We start from the raw sequence: 23,677 nt of genomic DNA, 5'->3' as shown, positions 1-23,677 counted from the left end.
CTTAAAATAACTGTTGGTTGCAACCCTAAACCTACACAAAGAAGTAACCCTGTCGTGCTTTCAAGCTCAATAAACAGAGCGCACATGTTGTGTGTAGCAGGTGTTCACATCCGAAGCAACCGCCACCAGGTCACTGATTAAATTGGTCGGCGCTGTGAAAGCTGGAGTCTCCCTGAGCGCCCAAATCAGAAGGGCAGAGAGGGAAAATAGAGGCCCACTTTCCTCAGAGCAGACTGACTTCAGACTGAACTTGTTATGGACAGACTTGTCTCACCATGGCAACAGGCAGAGACCGCCGCAGACCGGCAACCGGGGCCGACTGCTGCCGAAAAAGACGAATGCTAAAAGGCTCGTCGACGCGGAGAGACGCAAGAGAGAGATAAGAGGGGGGGGCGATGTGGTAGCAGAGGCTTACCTTGTCTAAATTAATATCCTCTTTAAATCCAGCTGTTTCCCAAAAAGCCCTACGAGCAGCACTTCTGCTGCTATAGATAGAAGATGATCTAAGAAGAGGCAAAAAAAAAAAAAAGAGCAAAGTTGGGCCGCTCTAAAGTAATCCGACATGTAACAAATCCCTCACTCTTAGTGCGGTCCAGCTCTTTCCGTGCTTACGTATCGACCCTGGCCGCTGACGCTGACGGTGGCGTTGATTGAGCCAGAACGACCTCTGCAGCCTTGTGCTGAAACTGAACGGCGTATGGCGCGGCGCCTCGGGCTGTGATGACACCGCATACATGGCCCTGCTCTGTAAATGTCAACGAAAGCTGAATAATTTAACACACCTGAGGTAACCTGAAGCCTACATCAATGTACACTGGAGAAGTGGAGCAGTGGAGCCAGCTGGCCTTCCAAACACTTCGCCCACTCAGTTTTTTTACATAATACCCATCTTGGTAAAGTCTCATATTTTCCTCGATAGCAGTGCAGTTTATAGTGGGGTTTTTTTTTTACACAAGCATATGCAATCCTTCCAGAGTGTGTGTATGTATCATTTTTGTGCGTCTGGGCAGAATAAACAAGGAAAAAAAAGGAGAATAATTCAGATGTTTTTATGGTGTGTGAACTGAGGCTGAACTCAGGGCTCTGAAGTGAGCCTCAGGATTCAATCTGCTCTTCTTTTCTCTTTTTTTTCTTCTTCAGGTATTGACTTTAGCGCGCTGACTAACAAACATGAAAATGCAGCCACTGAACCATTCGATGTGCCAACAGCGAGTGAATAATAACCTCAGAGAAATGTGAGTGTGCTTCGATTAACCATTTTTGTCAACTGAAAACATGAGGAACAAATTACCCTGACAGAGTTCTGCACTCCGGGGACGCTGACTGATGAACATTCCCTCATCGTGGCTGTTAATCCTCATTCATTTATGCATTTATTGACTTTATTTTGAGCATTTAAACCAGTGCACGGGGAACTTTTTAGGACATGATTGCTTATAGGTGTAGTCAATCTGGATATATTGCCTACACATGGACCTCAGGTACGAAACAAAACCTGCATGTTGAATAAATTATGAACCCACAGCTGTTTTCTTTTGCTGAAGTGGACTAAAACCTGATATGGTGTACATAATTCACATGAAAACATGCCCTGTGAAGTCTGTATAACGAAGATATTTCTTTATACTGCACTTAAACATAATTCACAAATACAGTAAAGCGCTTTTAAGTATTTGTGTTTCATACTTGCCCAGGAACTATTTCTAACCAGATTATGCAGATTATTTAAATGCTGATATAGACACACATATCCAGCAATGTGGTCGGCTGTGATGTGGTCTCACCTCGTCGGGCACAGATGAGCTCATGCACACCACAGTTCCTCCCCCCTCCTGGAACAAAAACAGACACAAGAAGTTGGAAGTCTGGTCATAAGATGTGATTAAATTATCTGTACACGTATACGCTTGAATGAGCTGGCAGATGGAGGTGTCAGCAAGCATTAAACTGATTAAATGGACCCATGGATGTTTGAAAAAAAAAAAAAAAAATCAAATGGGTAATTTAGAAACATTCATCTTTTCCATAGAGGTGGACAAGCATATTGACAATTACATTGGAACGAAAGGTAGCATTAGCATGGCTGAGGACAGACATTTGAAAATTAGTATATAGATAAGGGACGGTTGTACAGTACTTGAAAGCGTTTGTCGGTATTTCATACATATGAACACGTAGCATGTATAAAGGTACGAGTGGACTACCTATGAATCATATGTGCTTTTACATCACATTACACCATTATTATTCTGATTATAACTATTGATATCAACCGTGATGCAATACATACAAGAGAGAAAGTAGAAGAAAAGAAGAAGCTTAGTATTACTGTTATCAGCTATAGATTGTATAGATTTCTTGTCTTTTCTTTTTGAGTTTAGGACCACACTTGTAACGGAGTGGGTTTGTGTGTGTGTGTGTATATATTTGCTAATGGTGTCTGAGGGACCGAGTTGTGGTTGAGCCATTCTTGGTTAATGCACAGCACATGATGCACTGGGTGGTGGTGTGTTGGACCCCAACGTGAAAAGCTCAAAGCTTTATTGGGTGTCAATTTTTCAATAATTTTGCAAAATTCATGCACACATCAAAATCATTGTTATATAACTGAAATTATCAATTAAATGTGTTGTCATTCCTTTGACACTTGTTAACAGACTGTACATCATTCATTCATCACAATCCTTCTAAAACATGTAAAATCCAACACAACTCCCAAAGCCCGATCTACCTTTCTCTCTGTTTTGACAGGGTTTTTTTTTTCTTGAATGATGGTATGTTACATTATTTGAATAAAGAGTAAATTAGAAAGAAAAAAATGGTTTCATGCTTTTACCCAACTGAAGAAATGCAATGGCTCCTGTTTCCTATAATACCTTCTCCCTGTGTTAGGTCAGTGAAGGATACTGGAACAGGTATCGCTTCCTCACCCAGAGACTGATGCATAATCACACACATCCTTACACTGCCTTTCCAGGCTTCACTATCAAGTGATTGCGCCACTTTGCCTCTGAATTTGAGACCATAAAAGCTGCTACTGCTCTGATAGCTTAAACTTTGTGAGAGCAGTTTCATATTTCACCTTAAATATAAATGTGACATTTTGCCCCCGCGTGATTTAAAAAAAAAAAAAAAAAAGATTGCTGTATATGACATTGCTTTCTGAAAATTACTGATTATATTTTTTGGATGTAGACTGAGATGCTTGAGCCAAAAGGAAGCTCTGAAGCACACAGCAGACAGGCACACCCTCTATAAACTAAAGCTTTTCACGGTACCGGGTAAAAATACATTGTTTTAAAATGACGTTGCTTTGTCCAGTGACATAGTTTTAAGTTGAAAATGAAACTGTCATATAAAAGTATCAACAAAACACAGAAATTGTTCATTCGTTCCTATTTTCCACCTGAGGGAAGGAGAAACACAGAGCTGTAGCACAGATCTGTCATGACGATGAGGATGTCTTCAGATTTATTTGTACGGAAAGCCCTCCATTGTATCCAAATGTATCCCATACGTCAACAACTTACAGCCTCAACAATAGTGTTTCCTATACAAACACAAGCTGTGTTGATTTAGTCTACTTTTATAAATAACATACCAATGAAGAAGGCAATATGAACACAGGAAAATATATATTTGCACATTTTGCAATAGGTTAGTGGCTTTAGTTTCAGTACTGTCGATAGGATTGTTTATCATGAGAAATACAAAAAGATGTAATGTCAAAATCTTTTTTTTGCTAAAAGATAAAGTTTGATTGGCTACTGTGTGGAGTTTGCATGTTCTACCAGCATGTGCGGCTTGTCACCAGGCACTCCAGGGTTCTCATACACCAACCGGAACAGCAGAAAGTCTCCACATTTGAGCCTGGTTCTGCAGATTTTTCCCTGTAAAAAAGGAGTATTTTTTCCTTTCCACCATAACTAATGCTTACTTACGCGATGAACGGTTGCTGTTTTTTCTCTGTAAAGGTGCAAAACTCTACAAACTGATAGACATTGGGTCCAAATGAATCACACCCAGATTATAACTTATCTATAACATTGATTAAGGGGGAGCAGCAGGTGGGATCTAGGGGACGGAGGTATGTATTTACATAACATGACTCCTCATATTATTAATATCTTATTATGTGAGAAAGGATTAGGAAATCAGACATTCACAACTTTCACTTGGTTTGACAGTAGAGGGGTAGTAAAGAAAAGAGCCTCCAGGGTATCTTTGGCCCAGGTGATCCCGTTTTTACGAGGTAAATACCTATTGCAGTATCATCCAACAGTCCTGCGAAGGAAGGAAATCCAACTCGTGAGAATATTAATTGAAACTCTTTCAAATCCTAGTCATTTGAGTGGCTAACCTAATTAAGGGTGGATAAATGACATTTCCACGGTGTGGCTGCACCGCCTCTCTCGGGTGTCACGGTGTGTCAACAACCGGAGCTGCACGCTCGGGTGCACGTGACACCACAACAAATCGTGTCGGTAACGGGACGGGATGGAAATGAGACGACGCGTCCCGGGCACTCTCACTTTCAACCTTTAACGGAGACATTTGTCCACGTCGTGTGTCCGGTGTGCACCACGTCCCATCATAATTAGCCGCAAACATCAACTGCACGTGTGGCCAGTACGACAAACGCTTTTGACGTCAGCGGAGTGTTTTCAAACTCCGTAAATATCACACCATTGTCGTCATCCGCAAAATCATCTAGGTCTTTGACAGGAGCGAAACAAAGTACCTACAATGCGGTGTCAAATTGCAGCGTGTGCAAAGAAACACTTAGGATATTAAAATAAATCCGTACGTGGCTTCAGGTGCGTCTGAATCAATGCTACGGCTCGGTCGGTCACCGCATAAGAACCGTTGACTTTAAGCGTCACTTCCATCCTCCTCGCGCATCCCACGGAGGGATCAGAACCGACCGTCCTGCATCAGTGCGGGCATCCGCCGCACCTGCTGTCGTCCCACCTCTGCGGTATGATTTGAGGGGGAAATGAGGCGAGCGCCAGGAATGACTCGCTGGATGCGAATTATTTTCTGTCAAGACGGCGTTCTCGGATTTGTCCCGGGGAAAGTTTCACGCGAGTTCCGCAGAACACCTGACACCGAGTACTTACCGTCTATCGCCATGATGCTGTGTCCCGGACTCTACCAACTCGGAGTGTGTGTGGGGGGGTGGAGGAGGAGGAGGAGGAGGGAGGTCATTCATGTGCTTGTGTGTGTGTGTGTGTGTGTGTGTGTGTGTGTGTGTGTGTGTGTGTGTGTGTGTGTGTGTGTGTGTGTGTGTGTGTGTGTGTGTGTGTGTGTGTGTGTGTGTGTGTGTGTGTGTGTGTGTGCGCGCGCGTGTTGTGTAATCATCTCATTAACACCCACACCATACAGCGTATTTATAATAAACACTCTTCGTTTAAAACCATGTATTGGACTTCCCCAGTCCGTGTAAAACAATAATAAATCTGTGTTTTGAGTTGAATACATATAACAAGCTGAGGATGGTAAAAGCACTCAACCACTTGGTTGAGTGGATTTGCTTAAATTGTGTGCAAAAATCCAGGTTTACATTGAAGAATAGGGTCAGTACTATCTGTAAAGAATATAAATATAGTAGTGTAGTAGTAAAAGTCTGGGTGGTGTTAAAAGACATGAAGTCATGTACAAATAATACCTCCTGGTGAGATTTGATGAAAGTTTTAGTTTTAAATAGCCACATGTCTACTTTTAAAAGTGTTGGTCTTGTAGAAAGAATCTCTATCTACTTTATAATAATAGTAACAATGCAGTGTTGTGCAGGTTGAAGCAGTTGTTCATGAGCACAAAGTTTCAGTTCTTCCGCCGCCACTGAGTAATTCTCCTGAATTACTTACTATTATGAACAGGGTAAATACATTTCCTCATTTGTTTTTTTTAAGAATTCTGAGAATTTTTAACAACATCATCACTTGTAGATGAGTACAATTTAAGCAATGATTGTAGTTGAACAAAAGTATGCAGTCCTCTCTCTATTTCTGATTGTCAGTAACTCTGCTGGATTGGACAACAGGAATGAGAATCATACATTTACTTGTATTATTCAGGCAATATGAAATTAATAGTACTTAGGTTCAAATCCCAGAGCAGATGGGTCACCACGGTGGGTCCCTGAACATGACCCTTGACCTCCATCAGCTCCACTGTGCACCTTAATGTGGCCACCCGCTACAACTTAGAAATAGGATGGGTAAATGCTGAAAAAGGAATTTCCCCAAATAGATTAATGAAGTATGACGAGTTAATTGTCAGTGTAGTAGCCTGTGATATAACTTATATGTTAAATAAAATCTATAACAGGCACTGAGTATTTCGAGCATCATTGTGTAACAACATAACTTTTACCTGTAAATTAATAAAATTTCAGTAGAATTTACCAATACTCTTTCCTCTTCTGTTCCCAGTAACTCCACTGAATTAGAAATGAGATCAACTTCGATCTCCCACAATAAAAACAAAAACATTGCTTATTTATGTACAACACGTCTGCAGTTCTTGGTTATATTCATCATCCGCCTTTTCATCACAGTACTCCTTGTACCTGAGAGTACCTTAAAGCATTGTAACTTGAGTAGTACTTCGGGTGACGTCACAGGCGGGGGACACGCCCACCACGGTCCCTCCACAACGTTTCCGCAAAGTTTTCCTCCTCGCTGGCGGTAGCCTCTCACTTTAAATGTGGCCTTGTTTTGAGTTCTGAGACACTAAAGTTGGGCAGAATGAGCGAGATAAAAGCAGAGGGGACGGCTGCTCATCCAAACAACGGAGAGGAGAAGGACTGGGCTGAAGCCAAAGCTTTCTTTGACAACCTCAAAAGTAACAAACCGAGACCTGTGAGTACTTCGTGAATTGTATTCGGCTTTACAACCCCCCCCCCTCCCCTCCCCTCCTCCCCTCCCCTCCACAAGTCGTCGCTGCGATTAGTCGTTTTAATGAATATATTGTGTGCTTCGCGTGGCCTCCCAGCCCAAACCCCAGTATGCCGTCACCATCGCCGTGTCCTCGCGCACCCTCTTCAACATGGTGGCAGAGAGGAAGATCTACGAGGAGGAGGGAGTGGAGAAGTACGTGGCCTATCAGGTGGAGCATGAAAACGAGCCCCTGAAGCCAGGAGCTGCTTTCCCCTTCGTCAAGGTAGGCATGAGACCCCCAGGTGAGAGTGATACCTCCCCCCCACCACCCACTGCTGCTGCTACAAGTCTCTGCAGGGTGTTTGCAGGGCGTGTCCTCAATCCCCTCCTTTAATCGTGTGTTATTTACTCCATTTCTTTCCAAAAGAACCTCACCGACACCATTCAAATCAGGGAAATTCAGCTTTAAACAGACACAGTTACGTGTGCAAGAGTTGCCCGAGTCTGTTGAAGCCATTAGACCACACCTCAGGTTGGCATCATGTCAGGTATTTGTCTTCAGGCACTAGTCCATCTTGTCAGTCTGTCAGTCCATCGCAGGGGAAAACATACAGACTCATGTTCACACCTCAGGGCAAATTTTAGGGTCACCGATTCACCTCACATGCATTTGATTGGACTGTGGAAACGAAACAGGAGAACCTGGAGGAAACCCGTGTGCACGCGGGAGAACATGCAAACCCCACACAGGAAGGGCCTGGCTGGTATTGCCAGAACATTGTCTCTGTACGCTAACCACTGCTTTATTCATTCATTCATTCATTCATTCATCCATCCCCTCGCTTTTTGCAAAATTAATTAGGATGAAAACCAGGGTGTAGTTGTTGAGTTATTAGTTTACATTACCTGTCATTTATTGCAGAATTGTTCAAATTTCAGTATTAGTACCTTTTCTCACAAGTTTAGTTTTGTGTTTTGCTGTTCCTCTGTCTTCACTTCAATTTTGTCCGCTTGCGTTTTGTGCAAATCCGAGTTGCGGCAATTAGGGCATCCCGAATAAAAACGTAGCCAAGGGCAACCAGCAGGTGACAATTTCTCTCTCTCTCTCTATCTTGTTATAGTCATTGTTACAAAGAAAAAGAAAAACATAATTTAAATGATTAAAATAGTGTTCCCTTGCTAATAAATGCCTACATAGATAATAACAGTTACAGTACTATCACAGATAATAGTAATAACATATCAAATGACATTGTCTTCTGTTGCCAGCAGGACTTTTCATTCTTTTAACGTGTTGAACGTTTTTTTGAAAGTTGTGAAATTCCAACAAGAAAAACCTGAATTTCTTTTACCGCTGAAATGTCTCCAACCTTTCTGCACTCTGCAGAGTCAATGTTTGTTGAGGTGTAGTGTTCATTGAAGCTCTTTACAATTCTGTTTTGCAATATATCGTCACACTGGAATGAAGGAGATTACAGGAAGAAGGATCATACCTTGTTTTGTCAGGAATTGTCTTTTACGTCGCTGCTAATTTGCATTTTTTTGTTGTTTTAGTTCTTCAACATTGTTGGAGGCAGTGTGTGTGACCTTTGACTGTGAACCTGACTGCTTGTAGAGACCGAATTAGGTTTTTGTTTTTCCACATTCTTACTTTGTTTTGTTGCTGAACGAAACGTTTTCTGAATGCCAGATGTAGAATATTATCAAATGTCAGACTAGGGTGCATTTTGCTGGGTATAGTGGTGCGATAATTGGCCTGTGTGGTGTTGCAGGGTTTTATTTTGTTCACATTACAACATAACATTTATATGATTTTTTTTTTTTTTTTTTTTATAAAGGAAACAATGGCTTTGGGTTTTAATATAATTTTGCATCCATCCTTCTGCTCTTTTTACAAGATGCAAGACCTTTGTGATTGAACTTTATTATTCTAAAGAAGTTAACTTGGTGAGAATTTTGTAGTTATTTTTTTGGTCTGGCAGCATGGCGAAACAAGGCATTTATAATGCAGGGGGATGTAGTGGTTGTCATAGTTACTGCTGGTTGTGATCTTTGACATTATGACGGATCTCTCCAGTTCTGATCAGAGTGTTTTGTTTTTTGCTTTTTTTAAGTCAGCTGGAATGAAAGTAAACACAATTACAGGCCATTTTTCTTCTATTTGATACAAAAACTTGTGTAAAATTCAGAACAATTCCCCATATTTAAGCATTACTAGTCCAAAACTTTGTGAGTGGGTTAATTTTCTCCGTAGATTTGTGATTAATGCCTTCAGACCATCAAGTTCTATTATTCTACAACTTCCTGTTATTAAAAATAGTAAGTTACCTTTAACGTGAATTTTGTCTCTGGCATTAGATTTCTGTGCGCAAAGCAACTGTTTAAATGTGATTCCGTATTTTTTTCCCAAGCAAAATTGCCATGCAATATCACATCATTACACATTCCAGAGATCTTCCACGACTATCATCTGTCCTAATATTCACTTTTATATTCTCTGACTGTCATCTTCCATTATTAGCTTGGAGAAAAAAAAGTGTAGATGACGAACTGTGTCATTCACCTTCAAAGATGTTCCAGGAAATTGGGCTTGTGCAAAGCTTTGAAGTAGTTTCACCTGTCGCTCAGGCTTCTGAACTTCTAAATGTCCGATCTGGTAGTTCTTTGTTCATATTGTGGAATCACTGAAAATTCAAGGTGGTGTAGGTACAGTAGGGCCGAGCAGCTCCGGGCGTTTCCCCGCTCTTGCTGCAAGTCTCAGCAGGGTGTTTGCAGGGTGTTGCCACTGAAAAAGAAAGACGTATTGATTCTATACAAACTGTGTACGGACTATGGTGAAATCGGAGTCTTGATACTGGAGTCATGTCGATCTGCTGAAGCTTTTTAGAAAAAAAGGCGAAGGATCTTTGTCGCCTTTGAGACGAGCATTGGATAAACCATGAGCTGCATGACTGGTACAATTCAGACTGTGTTGTTTTGTTAACTCTATTGGTTCATGAAGTATAAATCCTGTAGTTATCGCTGGACTGAATCAATAATAAAGTAAATGTAGATCTTCATTGCTTCCCAAGCTGGTTTTGCAGCTTTAAGGAGCTTTTTTTTCCCCACCAAGTGGAGTTGTTAGTGCGAAAACCCTCTGATTGAGCCCAGGTTAGGCTCGGGGGCCTTTATGTGCTTAGTTTTGTATATTTATAGCTTGTTTGCGGGGGTTTTCTCTAACTACTTCAGCTTCCTCTTCTACACCAGAGGCCTGCATTTGAGGCTAATTGTTCTCTGTAAATTTACTTGTTGATGTGAATGTGTGAATGTGAGTGGAGTTGGTCTTTCTGTTTGTGCCGTGATGCGATGGCTTTCATTTCTCGGTCTTGGATGAAATGGGAATGCAACATGCATCAATCAAAAAGATGAGTGGAAAATTACAAATACAAAAGTGCAGGGCAGTAAAATGCAATACAGTAGATAAACAGTAGTTAAGTTGAATGTGCATAAACACCTCCGGGCTACAGTCAGTGCTGTGTAACTGCTCTTCCGGTGCCATTTGTTGGTTTATTATTTTGGCTAATAAAGTGATTATAAGGGGGTGTGTTTAAAAACAGGCAACATGTATCGTCTTCCTGAATTTAACCCAGTAAAGTACGGCTGGCATGCTAAAATGGGTGGATGTTTTGCACGACTGATAATCTGCAGACTATTTGATTATTGTATATTTTGTACGTTTTGCCAAATGAACTTGTATAAGTTTGGCTGGATTGCATCAATATTAAAACAAGTGTAGGTGTGTGATAATTCACTCAGTCTTTCCTATAAGAGAAAGCTTCTTTTTTAAATTTCCACTGTTTGCTATAATCCCTTCAAGGATTCATGGATATTTCTGCTTGGTACAGATATCTGAGATAATGTCACATTTAATCTGACATTTTTATTAACTTGTTGCACAAAACAGCAAACATTTTTATTATACCTTGTCAAGAATGACATAAAACCTCTTATATTTTGTGCATGAGCTTCTTAAGACTGTATAGAAGGCTCCTTCTTCTGCCACACGTCAGTCATTCTTAAATATCAAGTCCTCGCAACTGCTGCACAAACCAACCAGATCTTTTAGTTCCTCTTTTTCATTCTCTTCTTCCCTTTCGCTGTTGTTACTTTTTTTTTTGTCAGGATTTCACTTGCTCCTCTCTTTGTCTCACACAATTGTGTTTTTTTTTTTAGATTTATTTATTATTTTAATTTCACTCGTCCACCTCGCCTTCCTTAGCAACCTTCACGTTGTTTGAAAGCTTCCGCTGCTTCTCTATACAGAAATGCAACTTGGCTTGTGCGGAGCTTTAACTCAGCTATAGTTTGTGTGCTCACACCAAAAAGTCACCACATTGTTCTTGTGTTCTTGTTACATCCTGCCTGAGTGATTTCCCTGAACGAAATGTGCGGTAAAGTTGTTGTAATAGCTATGTTATAACCTCGCGTTGAGCGGTGTGAGTCAATGTCTTTTTCTCTGTGTGTTCATCGTGGGGTTTTTCCTCTCTCTTCGTCTCTCCAAGGCACTGATGACTGTCAACTCTCGACTGAGGCTGCTCTACCCCGACAGCGAGCAGCTCTTTGACATCGTTTTAATGACTAACAACCTTGCTCAAGTTGGAGTGCGTCTCATAAACAGCATCAATCATTACGGTACGCCGCGTCAGAAGCCAAACACTGTTGATTGTTTCGGCGAGGTGACGGCTCGCTGACCAGCGGCACTCGGCCTTGTACTTTAATTACCTCCTAGAAAAATGAACGAGACCAATTAGAGCAGGATTTGCTTCTTCGTATATTTCCAACTCGATATCTTTTGCTTTCAGATTTGACCATAGAGCGATTCTGTATGACTGGAGGCCAGAGCCCGATAGGCTACCTGAAGGCCTACATGACCAATCTTTACCTCTCCAAAGATTCAGAGAAAGTCACAGAAGCCATAGAGGAAGGTGAGTGGTGGCAATCACAACCAAAACGTGACATATAGATAGACGGATGCAAACGTTAACTGATGTTTTAGAGCTTTATAACAACCTGAAAGGACAGACGTCGGATACATTGTTGTACGGTGCGTGAATGGAAGTTGCGGCAATGTTTATGTTTTTAACCGAGCCTCTTTCCTCTCAATAGGAATTGCTGCCGCTACGATGTTTACCCCAGAGACGGAGCTCGACTTGAGCAGCACTCAGCTGAGGGTGGCGTTCGATGGCGATGCCGTGCTCTTTTCAGACGAGTCGGAGATCATTGTGAAGAAACACGGCCTGGACACCTTCTTTGAGCACGAGAAGGAGTTTGAGAACAAGCCTCTTGCTCAGGTAACATCAACAGCATCTCACTTAGAAGAACACGTGATCTATAGTTTCACGTACTGATAAAAATACAAGTTGTGAAGTAGAATCTGCCTCATTTTGTTCTCCGCATGTACAGTCAGTATACAACTCTTTTAATTTCTACTTGCGCTAGAAAGATTTAGGTGAAAGAAAATGTGCACGTTGGACTTCTTTATTAAACCCGTCACAGGGCAGCGTCATGGGTTTAAGAATATTTTATGACTTCATCGCTTTAAAGTCATTATGTGTGTCTTTCGCATGACAAAGTCTGTGGTAGAGCATTAAACTGACCAAAAATTTCAATTTATACCTGAAGAATTATCGCAAGTGAAAAATCTTTTCGGTAAAAAATTGGCTAAACATTTTCAATTTACTACAGTCAGTGTGACCGATACAAGACTAATTCTGATCAAGGACATGCTTTCACCACCTTTGTGTGCCGATGTTCAAGCAGTGCATCAACAGTAAAAGCACAAAAGTAACTACTATTATTTTTCTGAATTACTGAACTGTACTTAGTAAAAGTAAAAAATTTAAGAGACTTACAGAACAGTGACAAAGTATAAGTAATAAATGAATGCTCCCAAAGTGACCCTGCTACAAAGATCAGGCCACACATGTCGTCAAACAAACCCGTGGCTTGGAGTTCTAGGAATTTCGTTTGACTTTACCTTGATGGCTGAAGCTTCTCGGTCGCAGCAGTTCTGACTGCGTGCTTTGGTTTCAGCATGTCGAGCCGGCTTGGCTGGTTGCATTTACATATGGTAAATCGACCGAGACAATTTTCATCGAGGTGTGTCTTTTTGTATCTTTGCTGAATATTCCATAACACTGCAATTGTAATTCAGAAACAATGACTTGATTAAAGGAGAGGTCGTCATCCTACAGAAGGAAATAAATCTACTTGTCAGATTCACCAGGCGCCATTCATCAGATTGCTATCAGAGTGTGTTTGCTTGTGAGGTTGAATCACTCGAGATCTCATGTCTGCGTTGATTGCTACATTTGCATTCTCCTGCATTTTCATTCACCTCGCAGGGTCCGCTGAAGTGCTTCTTAGAGGCCCTGGGAAAGCTGCAGAGAAAGTTCTACGAGAGGGACGAGCGTCTGGACTGCCCCATCAGGACGTTCCTGGTGACAGCCCGCAGTGCCGCCAGCTCCGGGGCTCGTGTCCTGAAGACCCTCCGCAGCTGGGGTCTGGAGATCGACGAGGCCCTCTTCCTGGCCGGCGCCCCCAAGGGGCCGCTGCTGCAGAAGATCAAGCCGCACATCTTCTTCGATGACCAGATGTTCCACATCGAGGGGGCCAGTGAGCTGGGAACCATAGCCGCGCACGTCCCCTATGGAATCGGACAGAAGTACAACAGGGGCAAACTCATCGAGCAGCCTCCCAAAAAGAAATAAGTGAAAGGTGCTGCTGCTTCGTCACTTGCATAGTAACAGGTTTGCTCCCAAGATTGATTTTAGAAATCTTGGAGATAAAAAAAATAAAATAATGCAGCACTTAGGAGAGGATTTTTGTTGAGAATTTGGCATTCTCTGAAGGGGAGTTTTTCCCAATATATTTTTATGAGACGGCTTTCGCAGCAGGAATTACTTGAGATTCATGAGATCTTCGGTTTGTACTGTACTTCACGTGTACCTTTTGATAGTTGAGTGTTTCTGAAATACCACGTTTCCCTTGTGATAGATGAGTGACCTCGTCCAGGGTGTGCTTTGCCTTTGCCCTTGCCCATAGTCAGCTGGGATCAACTCCAGCCCCCCTTGCGACCCCTGAATAGGATAAAACGCGACATAAAAAGACATTGATTGATGGAGAAAAGAACTGTGGCCATCAAGTGCTCGCGTCGGATTGTCATACTTATTTCTACATTTTAATACTCTATTTTTATGTTATTTATCTGTCACTTTATTGACTTATATACTACATGACTGAGGTGGGAAATACAATTTTTTTTATCGTTTCATTTATTCTGTTTTGGATTTTGCCAGGTTAAAATTTTCCAACCTCTTTCTTGTTTGGCAATATTCCCTCACATTTAATGGGATTTTAATAAGGAAGTTGTGTGCGATGGTAGAATGAGATTTTAGCTCCCAGGAAATTGATGTTGTCTTTTGTTCATGTTCTTGCTGTTGTTGCGCACAAATTGCACATTGTAGGATGTTTATACTTTTATCCTATATCTAACCATCTTGCAATAAACTGTAACTCCACTTTTAGAATGGAATTGACTGTATATGTGAATGCATGCAGATGCATTCAGTTTATTTTATTCTATAGAAATGTGTGAATATCTGCATGACTTGTCAACAGTTAGAAGGGCACAGTATTGAGCATAAAGGATTGAATTTGATAAATAAAGAAATATTGGGCAATTGCAGTTTAGTTTTTGGGTTTGTGAAACGTATTGTGGGCAGTTGGTTTTTTTTCATTAACCACGTATGTTTTTACATTTGTCAATTTAACTCTTGAGCACTCTTTTGCATTTACACCTCAGTTTAGTTTCACGGGTAAATATTTTCTTTTTCGGTTTAACCCCTATTATACAAGCTTATTTGAAAATGTCCATCCATCTTTTAAATCCAACAAACAAACAGAAGTAACAGCTTGTACAGAAAAGCTTCCATTTACTTGGGTGGAAGTAACATTTTACAAATGTCCACATTTATGTATTTCAGGAGAATTTTATGGACCTTTTTTTATATTATTCAAGTCTTTTAATCTCTAGTTTCTGTTGTCAGTAGCTTTACTCAAAAGATAGAAAATTCCAGCTTTATATTACATTTATTTACAAAACCTCAACATTATAAATTGTATACACTTTATTGTTTGTCTCAGATGCTGCCGCCCCCCCCCCCCCCCCCCCCATATAGTCTATTCTTAAAAAAACTACAACAAATTACAACATTATTATGTATTTGTGGAGAAGAGTATGAGTATCATTAAAACTGTTATTTTACATGTGCATGATAGAGAACGTCACAAGGGGGCGCTCCTCGTTAACTCGATTGGAGTTGGACAGAAAGTGGACACAATGAAAATTGTTCTCTCACGCGTCACATGTGTACACACGCCATTAAAAATGTAATTCCTGCCGTTAATTGGAGCAACAATACCAGCAGATGCAGTGATTGAATGAAATTATGTAAAATTTCACCTCAATCTCAAACAGTCTCTTGTGATATTTAGTCTATTAGTCATAAGTGAGCTCCCACTTAAATCAGAGCATCAATACTAATTACAATAAGAACAGCAAGGTACAAATAACTCCATTTTAACTAAACGACTCATCGTTGATAAAACACAATATCCGACGTTTGTCCTCATTGGGAACAAAAAAAACTAGCAGAAAAACATTGATTAAAAATGTTCACATTAATGTTCGCTTGAAATTCTTTCGTTTTTTTTTTAATTTCTGTTTTGTTATTCCCTCGGGTGGTTTAGGGGAGTTCAAATCTTAATGAGGGATTTTCTTTGCTGGAATAAACTCTGATTTATATAACTGTGGGGAGGAAAACTGCAATAAATTTTTCAAACTGGTGAACCACAGAATACATGTAAAAACCCCAAATCCCACAGATTTGATTATGTGAATTATGCAGATGAATAAATAAAACGGGGAAAAAAATGAGAATCAACATACATAGACATACCTACATGTAGAGAGGAAACATTTTCTAAATAATGTGACAGTGTAGTGACGTAAAAGAAAACTGTCCTCTCTCTTGTAGTTTAAATGAAACCCCTCTCAACTACATTACCCACAATGCAATTCGACCTCCAACGGGTGATTCAGTCAGTGCCATTAATGAATAATGAAACCCAAAGCTGCTTAGAGATAAAAAATGTGAGCTGCAGCTCTTTGGTAAGTTTCTTTTAAGTTCATACAGCTATTTTTTTTTATTATTTATTCATGGTTTACTTTTTTGCCTCAGAAGGCGCTCAAACGGCGACTTCTCCCGAGAGGCAACTTATCAGACTTCATGCGGCTTCATGTGCGTCTAAAAATAGCTTCGCACCGCTTTCATCTCCAGATGTGCATCGCTGGTGCCAAAACATTTAAAGAAACACAAGTATTATTAGCACAACGCCGTCCTACATGTTCTTCTCCAAATGCAACGTTTGTGTGTTGTTGTTTTTCACCCAAAACAGGCATTTGAGGTTATTTGGTGCCTCTAAATTGCCTGTAGCCCTCACCCACTGGCTCCACACCCCATAACTACTTGGATAAAGTGGATTTCTTAATCTTAAAATGCAAATCCTCACCCCCAGCTTCCCATCGCTCCCTGAACATGGCACAAATACATTTTTAAGATATCAATCCTCAAGTAAATAAAATAAAAAAGAAGAAAAAAAAGGCTGCAAATGGAATCCACAGATATAAAACTACTGAATTTTCTTGGATGCTTTCACTGTGAGACGCTTTTTACATGTATGATTTTGTGCATATTTTTTCAGTTAAATTTGGGTGTATGCTTCACAGACATGGTGGATGCCTTGGACAAAGGATGTCAAGAATTGAGTTGCCCTGCGTGAGGAGAAGACAAAAGATCTGAGAGGAGATTCATGGAGTAAAGGAGGTCATGGAGATGCTCAGTGTCATAGGATCGGAGGCAGGGGACATGGTGAGTTGGAGGCAAATGATCCGCTGTTGCGACCCTCGAATGGAGCAGCCAAAATACTAAAGGTATATTCACATCATATGCAGTTGTTTACTGTGTTTTTTGAAAATTCTTAACGGTGGTTATATTTGTATTTATTCAATTTTTATTGAGATTTCATCCACACAACGATAGAAACATGCACTGAATAGCAGGCATCCTCTGTACATCTGTCAGGAAATATCAAAGAAAACTAATGTTTATTGAAGTATTAATGGCTTTATTTTTATTCCAACTTGCTCTCTTTCTTAATCCCACCTCACTTTTAGTGTTCGAATTCAAAGGCTATGAGGGGGAGAGAAAAAAAAAAGCATCCAGGGGTGCAGTGGTGGGGTTTATTTTAATTCCATGATGCTTCCTCCAGTTGAGTTCCTCGTGTCGTCAGTAGAGTATGGTTGCACGGTGGTTTTGTCAAGCAGCAGAGCGGCGTCTGCATCCCGGAGAGCCGGGGCCAACTGGCAGTTGCCATGGATACTCAGTGCTGACACCACAAGAACTGTGTAGGCTTGTTGAAGATATAATTAATAAGAAAGGATTAGTGGCAAAGGTAGCACGGGGCTCAGTATGAGAAACCTCATTGCACAGTTACTATAATTGGAACCCTTTCCACGGGTGCATGTACGTGGACGCCACAAGAAAAGTTAACCTGAAAAAAAAAAAAACACCAATACAAACGGCTGTGGAAACGGGACTCTCTGCTGCTGCATTCATCTTCTTGACAAGCAATTTGCTCTAAATATGTTTTCTTTGTTGGTGTTTCACAATGTTTACTAAAGCTAATTTATTTAGGACCAGCATTACTTTAGTGAGTGCTCCACGACTCATTCTGGGCTGATTAGAAACATCTGTTATAATTGATTCTGGGATATTCACTTAATAAAAAGCAACCCGGCTGATGAAAACCAACATCATCTCCTCGCTGGTCTGATGATGGTTTAGCGGGCCAAAGAGCTACTCATCACATCTCGTCACCACTGGGTATCCTGAGGTTTATATGACAAAATTTGATGGATTTCAAAACACTAAAAGTAAACGTGCACGTGTGTAATGTGATATGGTCCCAGTGTCTATTGTTATATGGACAGTTTAGCTGTGTACGCTTCAAACTCTTGCCAGATACATGCAGACACACGTGTGACACAGACTTTATTTCTGTTTTCTGCACTGTATAAAAGGAGTTATAGATGACCTGTATGCAATTCTGCACTTTTATTTACCATATTTACATACTGAAAGCCAGATCACTGATTCAGGAAGGGCTTATTTTTTGTATACGATGACAACATAGTGGCTAGATGTCCCACCAAGCATATCACAGCATGTGTATTGGTACTATTAATATTTTATATTGTCTAAATTCTATTTAAAATGTCATTTACAACACCCATTTTCTAACCAGACAATACAAAGTACCTCAAAATAATTAGAAGTCTCAGTATAAATAAGTTGTCACAGTAAAATGGTTGATATATTTCTGTGAAAAACAACTTGCTCGTCAGGTAATCAAATCTTTTCATCATTGCTCAAGCATACCGCTAAATGCTTCAATTGTGCAGTGTTTCATGTGCTGCAGCTGAAGCGTGACAAAAGTGAAAGAGCTCAGAACAGTGTTTTGTTTCTGCGACGATAATTAAAACGAATCCCCATTGATTTTTGTGGAGGTTTTTTTTGGCTGATGAGGCTTCTGCAGGTGGCACTCATTTCTTCATCTGTTCAGCCGTGAAGACCATCAACACTTGTGGATAACAACTCCGCAAATCTGCCGCACGATGCTGCACTCGCCATGTGCGCTGCGACTGAGCTGGTAGCGTGCGCACAGCTATGTGACAGGCTTGGTTAACAGAAGCCTGTGGTATGATAATTACATGTATTGAGGTCAGTTGGTCCCCCTGCTCAGGAGCACATCCTTATAGAAACATCATCCATGGTGCATACACTTGGAAACCCACAAGAATTAAAGCCATAGTCTGCGATTGTGGGGGTGTGTATGAGAAGTGTGTTTGAACTCGATGTGGTATTTGATCAGGCACAGAGCTCCTGGTGAATATCTTGTAAAGATTAAATCATAGACAACCTCCCTGTTAGAAAACGAAGCTTGTAACATGCATTATGTGCATCTGTAATTTGCTGTCTGACTGATGTGATTGCCGTTCTCGCTGTGTGTTCTGCGGAGATCCCAGGAAACCTATCGTCACGCCTCCAGAATGAGCTGGTCCTTATTCAATTTAGCCTATTCTCATTTGATTGCACAGTGTGCTTCTCTGAAAGCGACCCCATAGGTCTGGAGGCATTGACAAATGTCTGCATGAGATGGATTACTGATGCTGCAACACCGCTCCGTTTCCTCATCTTGGCCTTTCACTCGTGCACCTGTTAGCAACTATTGACGGGCCCAGCTACGACACACAGCACAGTCAGTGAGCACCATACTCGAACATCCAATATGCAGACCTAAAGCTGGGAGCAGGTTAAGTGATTCACTGAAAATGCTTCTCAGAATCTGAAATCAATCCTTGCAGTTCCTGTTGAGCAGGAGCGAGAGGCAGATACCTTGTAGATAACACATTATTTCAGGTTTTAGTTGATGGAACGCGCAATTCCTCCTGTTCGTTTATATTGTCCGGTGAATTAATATTGTATAATTTCAAAAATGTACGCCTTGACAGGGTTGGCAATGTTCTGCCAGCATTCCTTCCTGGCTTTCACTGCGGCAAGTGTTGATTTTGGCCTGGATGATGTGTTTGAATTCTTCATATTTTTAAAGAAATTATCGTCTGCTTCTCCATTACGGAAGCTGCTCTGTAGGATTTCTCTATGTTTGCGACTGGTCCGACGCTGCAAATCCCATCCCTTTTTATGTGAACTTTTTATATGGGAAAAGCCTGAGTCGAATTACCGAGTCGATGAGCTGCTTGGTAGTACTGCTTATCAAGGATTGTGCATGTCTGGCTTTGTCAAACCAGATAACGGAGAGATATCCCAGGTATATTAAGCCTGCTCCGTAGTGCAGGCTTCTGGTCCTCGGGGGCTCCATTCCTGCACAGTTTCAATGTGCCCTTCCTTCAACGCACCTGATAATAATGGAAAGTTCATTATCGGGCTTTCTGCAGGGCCTCATCATGATACACTCATTAAATTCAGGTGTTTTGGAGCTGGAAAACATTGAAAGCATGCAGGGCTGCGGCCGTCCAGGAGTGCCGACCCATCAGGCTGTGACGTGGTTTCTTTGAGGGAGCTGCAGTGTGGTGAGAGCTGAATGGACTGAGGCAGCAAGAGTGAGACAGGAAGTAGTGGCTTGGCAACAAGGTGGTTTTGTACTAGCGTGGTTGCGTTTAACGGTAACTCTATATTTGCCAAACCTCAATGTTGCTTTGTGTGTCAAATACTTAATAATTACTAATAAAATGTAATTAAATACTTTTTTCAACTAAGTCGCACCATTAATAAAACATTTTATCCAGCATGTGTAAATGCCTTGTTTTTTTTTAAACTGACATTTCTTATCAGCCATAACATTATTACCACCAATGTAAAGGGGATGCTCTGATCCATTGAAACACAGACTTGATGAGACCTCTCAAGGTATTCTGTGGTATCTGATGTCAAAATGTTAACAGAAGATTTTTTTGCTAAGTGCAAAGTTGGACATCTATAAATTGTGTATTAAAGACTTCTGGGCGCTTACTTCCTTGGGTGACTTTAGATAGCTACTGACCGCTGCAAACCCCTCTCAAGAAATTCAGTTTTGAAGAGGCTGCCGTTCTGAATGCTGCACAATTTGGCCCTTGTGAAACTTGACCAAGTTCTTTGTTTTTCCTTTTCTTCAGTGCTTCAAACACATAAACTCTGAGGACAAAATTGTCACTTGGTAAATAATATACAGGCGCCATGTAAAAGGAATAATCACTGTTATTTACTTCACCTGTCAGTGTCATAACGATTTGGCCGTTTTGAGCCGTAACTCTGTCACAAGTTAAATAGTGGTTTGTTGCTTTAGCATGAAGCTGTATGGACAGATGGGAAAGCAGCCTCTTATGGGAAAAGCAGGCTGAGCAGAGGCAAGAAGCTCTGCCATAGTAACAGCTGAGCGGCACAGAGCCACACTGCTTCATGGCCAGAGCTGATCAGCTGTGGCATTTAGTCTGCTCTGCAGGCTTAGTGAGGGACACAGATTGTGGCCCCAGCAGAGGCTCAGCCCAGCCAGGCAGCAACACGACGACACAGCGAGGGAAAGCACAACGCAACCACCGAGCAAGCAAGCATCACCAATTATCTCCACCTCTGCGCTTGTAGCAGGAATCCATTTCAGCGCCATTACCTCTGGGCAGCCATGGGCTGACAGTCTCTCCCGTCAGGGCGATAGTTCTAAATTGGCTCCCACCCCTCTCCTCCTCCTGAGATTGAAAAGAGATTATTAAAGACATTCATCATAGGAGAGGCCCGAGACCGTCTGGAAAGTCTGGAAATGGTGAGAAATGGCTGTGCAATGGAGACGGCCCAAAGAAAGGGGAAAAAGAGAGGTGGCGCGGAGGGAAAATGATATAAAGATGTGCCTGCGCTGAAGGATTGGTACACCTCCATGGCACCGGAAAGGGTGATCCCATGGGTGAGCAGGAGCCAAGGTGTGTGTGGTCCATGTCTGAGTGAACGCATGCACACAGCAGACCTCCCCGTCGTGGCTAAAATCCTACATATCTGCTGCAGCACTAATGATACCCCTGGAGACTGAGGCAGCCTCGCTCCTACATGACAATAAGGACAGTACAGTATATTATCTCTGTATGATCCCAGTTGTTTGGGGAAGACTGTGCAGGTAGTATAATTTACGGGTCTGCTCTGTTGTCATTAAATGAGATCAGAACTGCTTCTTTCAGAAATGCTGTTTTATGTTGTATGAAAGACTTCAGGTTGAAATGCAGGATGCAGCACTTTCAGTTCGTCTCTTTGCTTTTGGTACATTTGTAACTAATGCTGTGGATTTAGGCTTCCTCTTGATATGTTTACATAAATTTCAGTCTGCAGCCTGTTGTGAAATGTGCTCACAAACCCAGTGGATATGTAGGTGGTTGCAGTTTCCGTGTATATATTGGAAGTTTGCCCATTCACATCAACAACAGTGTCTCTGTGGAGATTACAGCGACTCGGGCTGCAGTCCAGAGAAGTTGACTTTTCCTGCATCCACAGCTGCTGTGAGAAAAGTCTGTAAAAGTTGAGGTGAGGAGAGGTCAGAGGTGCAACAAGTGCAGAAGTGCCCATACTCGGCTGAAGAGCTGAAAGATGGCCATTACCGACTCTGTGCTGTCCATCCTGGATGTGTTTTATGAGCAACCAAGTGCACTGTCAGTGCAGTATAGCTCAGTGTTAATGGGGGGGGGGTTGTGTTTGTGAATTCCTGTGGGATCTGCAGGGTCTTCTCTCCTCAAACTAAATATTGCACATACTTGCTGTACTTAAACAGATTTTAAATGTATCTGTATTTGACTTTTTAATTTTACATTTAAAAACAAATATCTGAAATGTCTCCTCCTCAGATTATTCAAACTGGCTCCTTACTTGTTTTAATCTGTAAGAGCGTGATTCAGGATGCAGGAAGTGGCACATTTAAGATATAACAAGTTACATTAAATATCATTGCATGCCAAGACTTCCTGTTTGATAAATACCAGCTTCTCCAAACTTAGAAAGATTCAAATTAAATCCAGTGTAGTTTGCATCACGTCCAACTAGGTCATGAGACAGTAGCTTCCAACTGTCTTGATTAACTCTATATGGGGCACGTGACATTGTGGCTTATATAGTCACTTCCAGCTTTTACTTTAAAGTTAAAACAATTAACAGAACACATGGATTTTCAGATCGGAAAATAAAAACAGTTATTTTCATGACATGCTTCCCATTAGGATTAGGACTACAATAAGACAAGAGAGTTACAAAAGTTCTGTTCGAAGAAAAACAAATCTATCTTGCCAAGACAATTTTTTATTTTAGCAATGGTTTGTGAAATACAATGCCAGATTGGTCAGTTTTACATATGTTTATAACATTTATTAACACGAGCGCCCCATAAAAGGTTCATCAATAGGATTGTATGTAAAATATTAGAAAAATAAGTTATAAAGTGTTGGTGTGCATATGTTTCATTGTATTTGACCACATTTTTGATGTTGTTAAATGAGTCTTTTACTTTTGATAGTATCTGTACTTTCACTTAAATATTTTTCACCTTATCATAAGATGCATACATTGTTATGTCTTACTATGCTCTCTTTTGGTTATCTGTCATCTTTTAGATTGAAACTCATTACTTTTTAAATCACTTCCTGCATCTTGGAGAGCAATGCCTTGCTTGCATGGATACTAAGGCACATTATACAAGATGCTATATACCAGTTACATATACATGAATCTATTTCTAGTTTTGACTTTCACGTTTCTCCGTCTGACCCGCACCCTCTTCCGTGTGAGGGATTTCATTTCAAACTGTCTGCTGCCACTCACTTGCCAATCTCGATCTTTTGCATCCTCCCATGCACAGACGAGCAGAAGTGTTATTGATGCGGTTATGTAACCGCCTGAATATTGATGAACTTTACAGCTTCAGTATGCCCATATGAATACTTGCTTCAGTATGGGAAAGCTGTCTCGTTGCATACATATCAAAGAATGATTATGATGAGGTTTGAAAGAAATAGCATGCAGTTTGCAGTGTGTCTCGTTACATGAATGCACAGTACACACATAACTGTCGGATTTTGGCTCTCAATAGTGTAATTAGGTTGTGTTGTTGTG

General features: G+C 41.1%; 1 protein-coding gene across 1 annotated transcript; it reads left to right on the top strand.

Moving 5' to 3' along the window:
• Positions 1-6,665: 6,665 nt before the first annotated feature.
• Positions 6,666-14,607, top strand: LOC308143035 (cytosolic 5'-nucleotidase 1A-like). Its single transcript, XM_080513693.1, has 6 exons — positions 6,666-6,863; positions 6,997-7,164; positions 11,423-11,552; positions 11,723-11,845; positions 12,027-12,211; positions 13,265-14,607. Exons 1-6 carry the CDS (start codon positions 6,750-6,752, stop codon positions 13,628-13,630), a joined length of 1,086 nt encoding a protein of 361 aa, XP_080369819.1. The 5' UTR covers positions 6,666-6,749; the 3' UTR covers positions 13,631-14,607.
• Positions 14,608-23,677: the final 9,070 nt, after the last annotated feature.

The sequence above is a fragment of the Blennius ocellaris genome, assembly GCF_963422515.1.
Source record: "Blennius ocellaris genome assembly, chromosome: 18".
In the NCBI taxonomy this organism is placed as follows: domain Eukaryota; kingdom Metazoa; phylum Chordata; class Actinopteri; order Blenniiformes; family Blenniidae; genus Blennius; species Blennius ocellaris.
This window is presented reverse-complemented; position numbering and strand designations above follow the sequence as displayed.

Bases quoted from the DNA above. Each gene is read 5' to 3' on its own strand.
- LOC308143035 (XM_080513693.1), top strand. From the start codon at position 6,750: ATGAGCGAGATAAAAGCAGAGGGGACGGCTGCTCATCCAAACAACGGA. The intron at 6,864-6,996 runs GTGAGTACTTCG...GTGGCCTCCCAG, and splicing joins AAAGTAACAAACCGAGACCT to CCCAAACCCCAGTATGCCGT. The intron at 11,553-11,722 runs GTACGCCGCGTC...TTTTGCTTTCAG, and splicing joins AAACAGCATCAATCATTACG to ATTTGACCATAGAGCGATTC.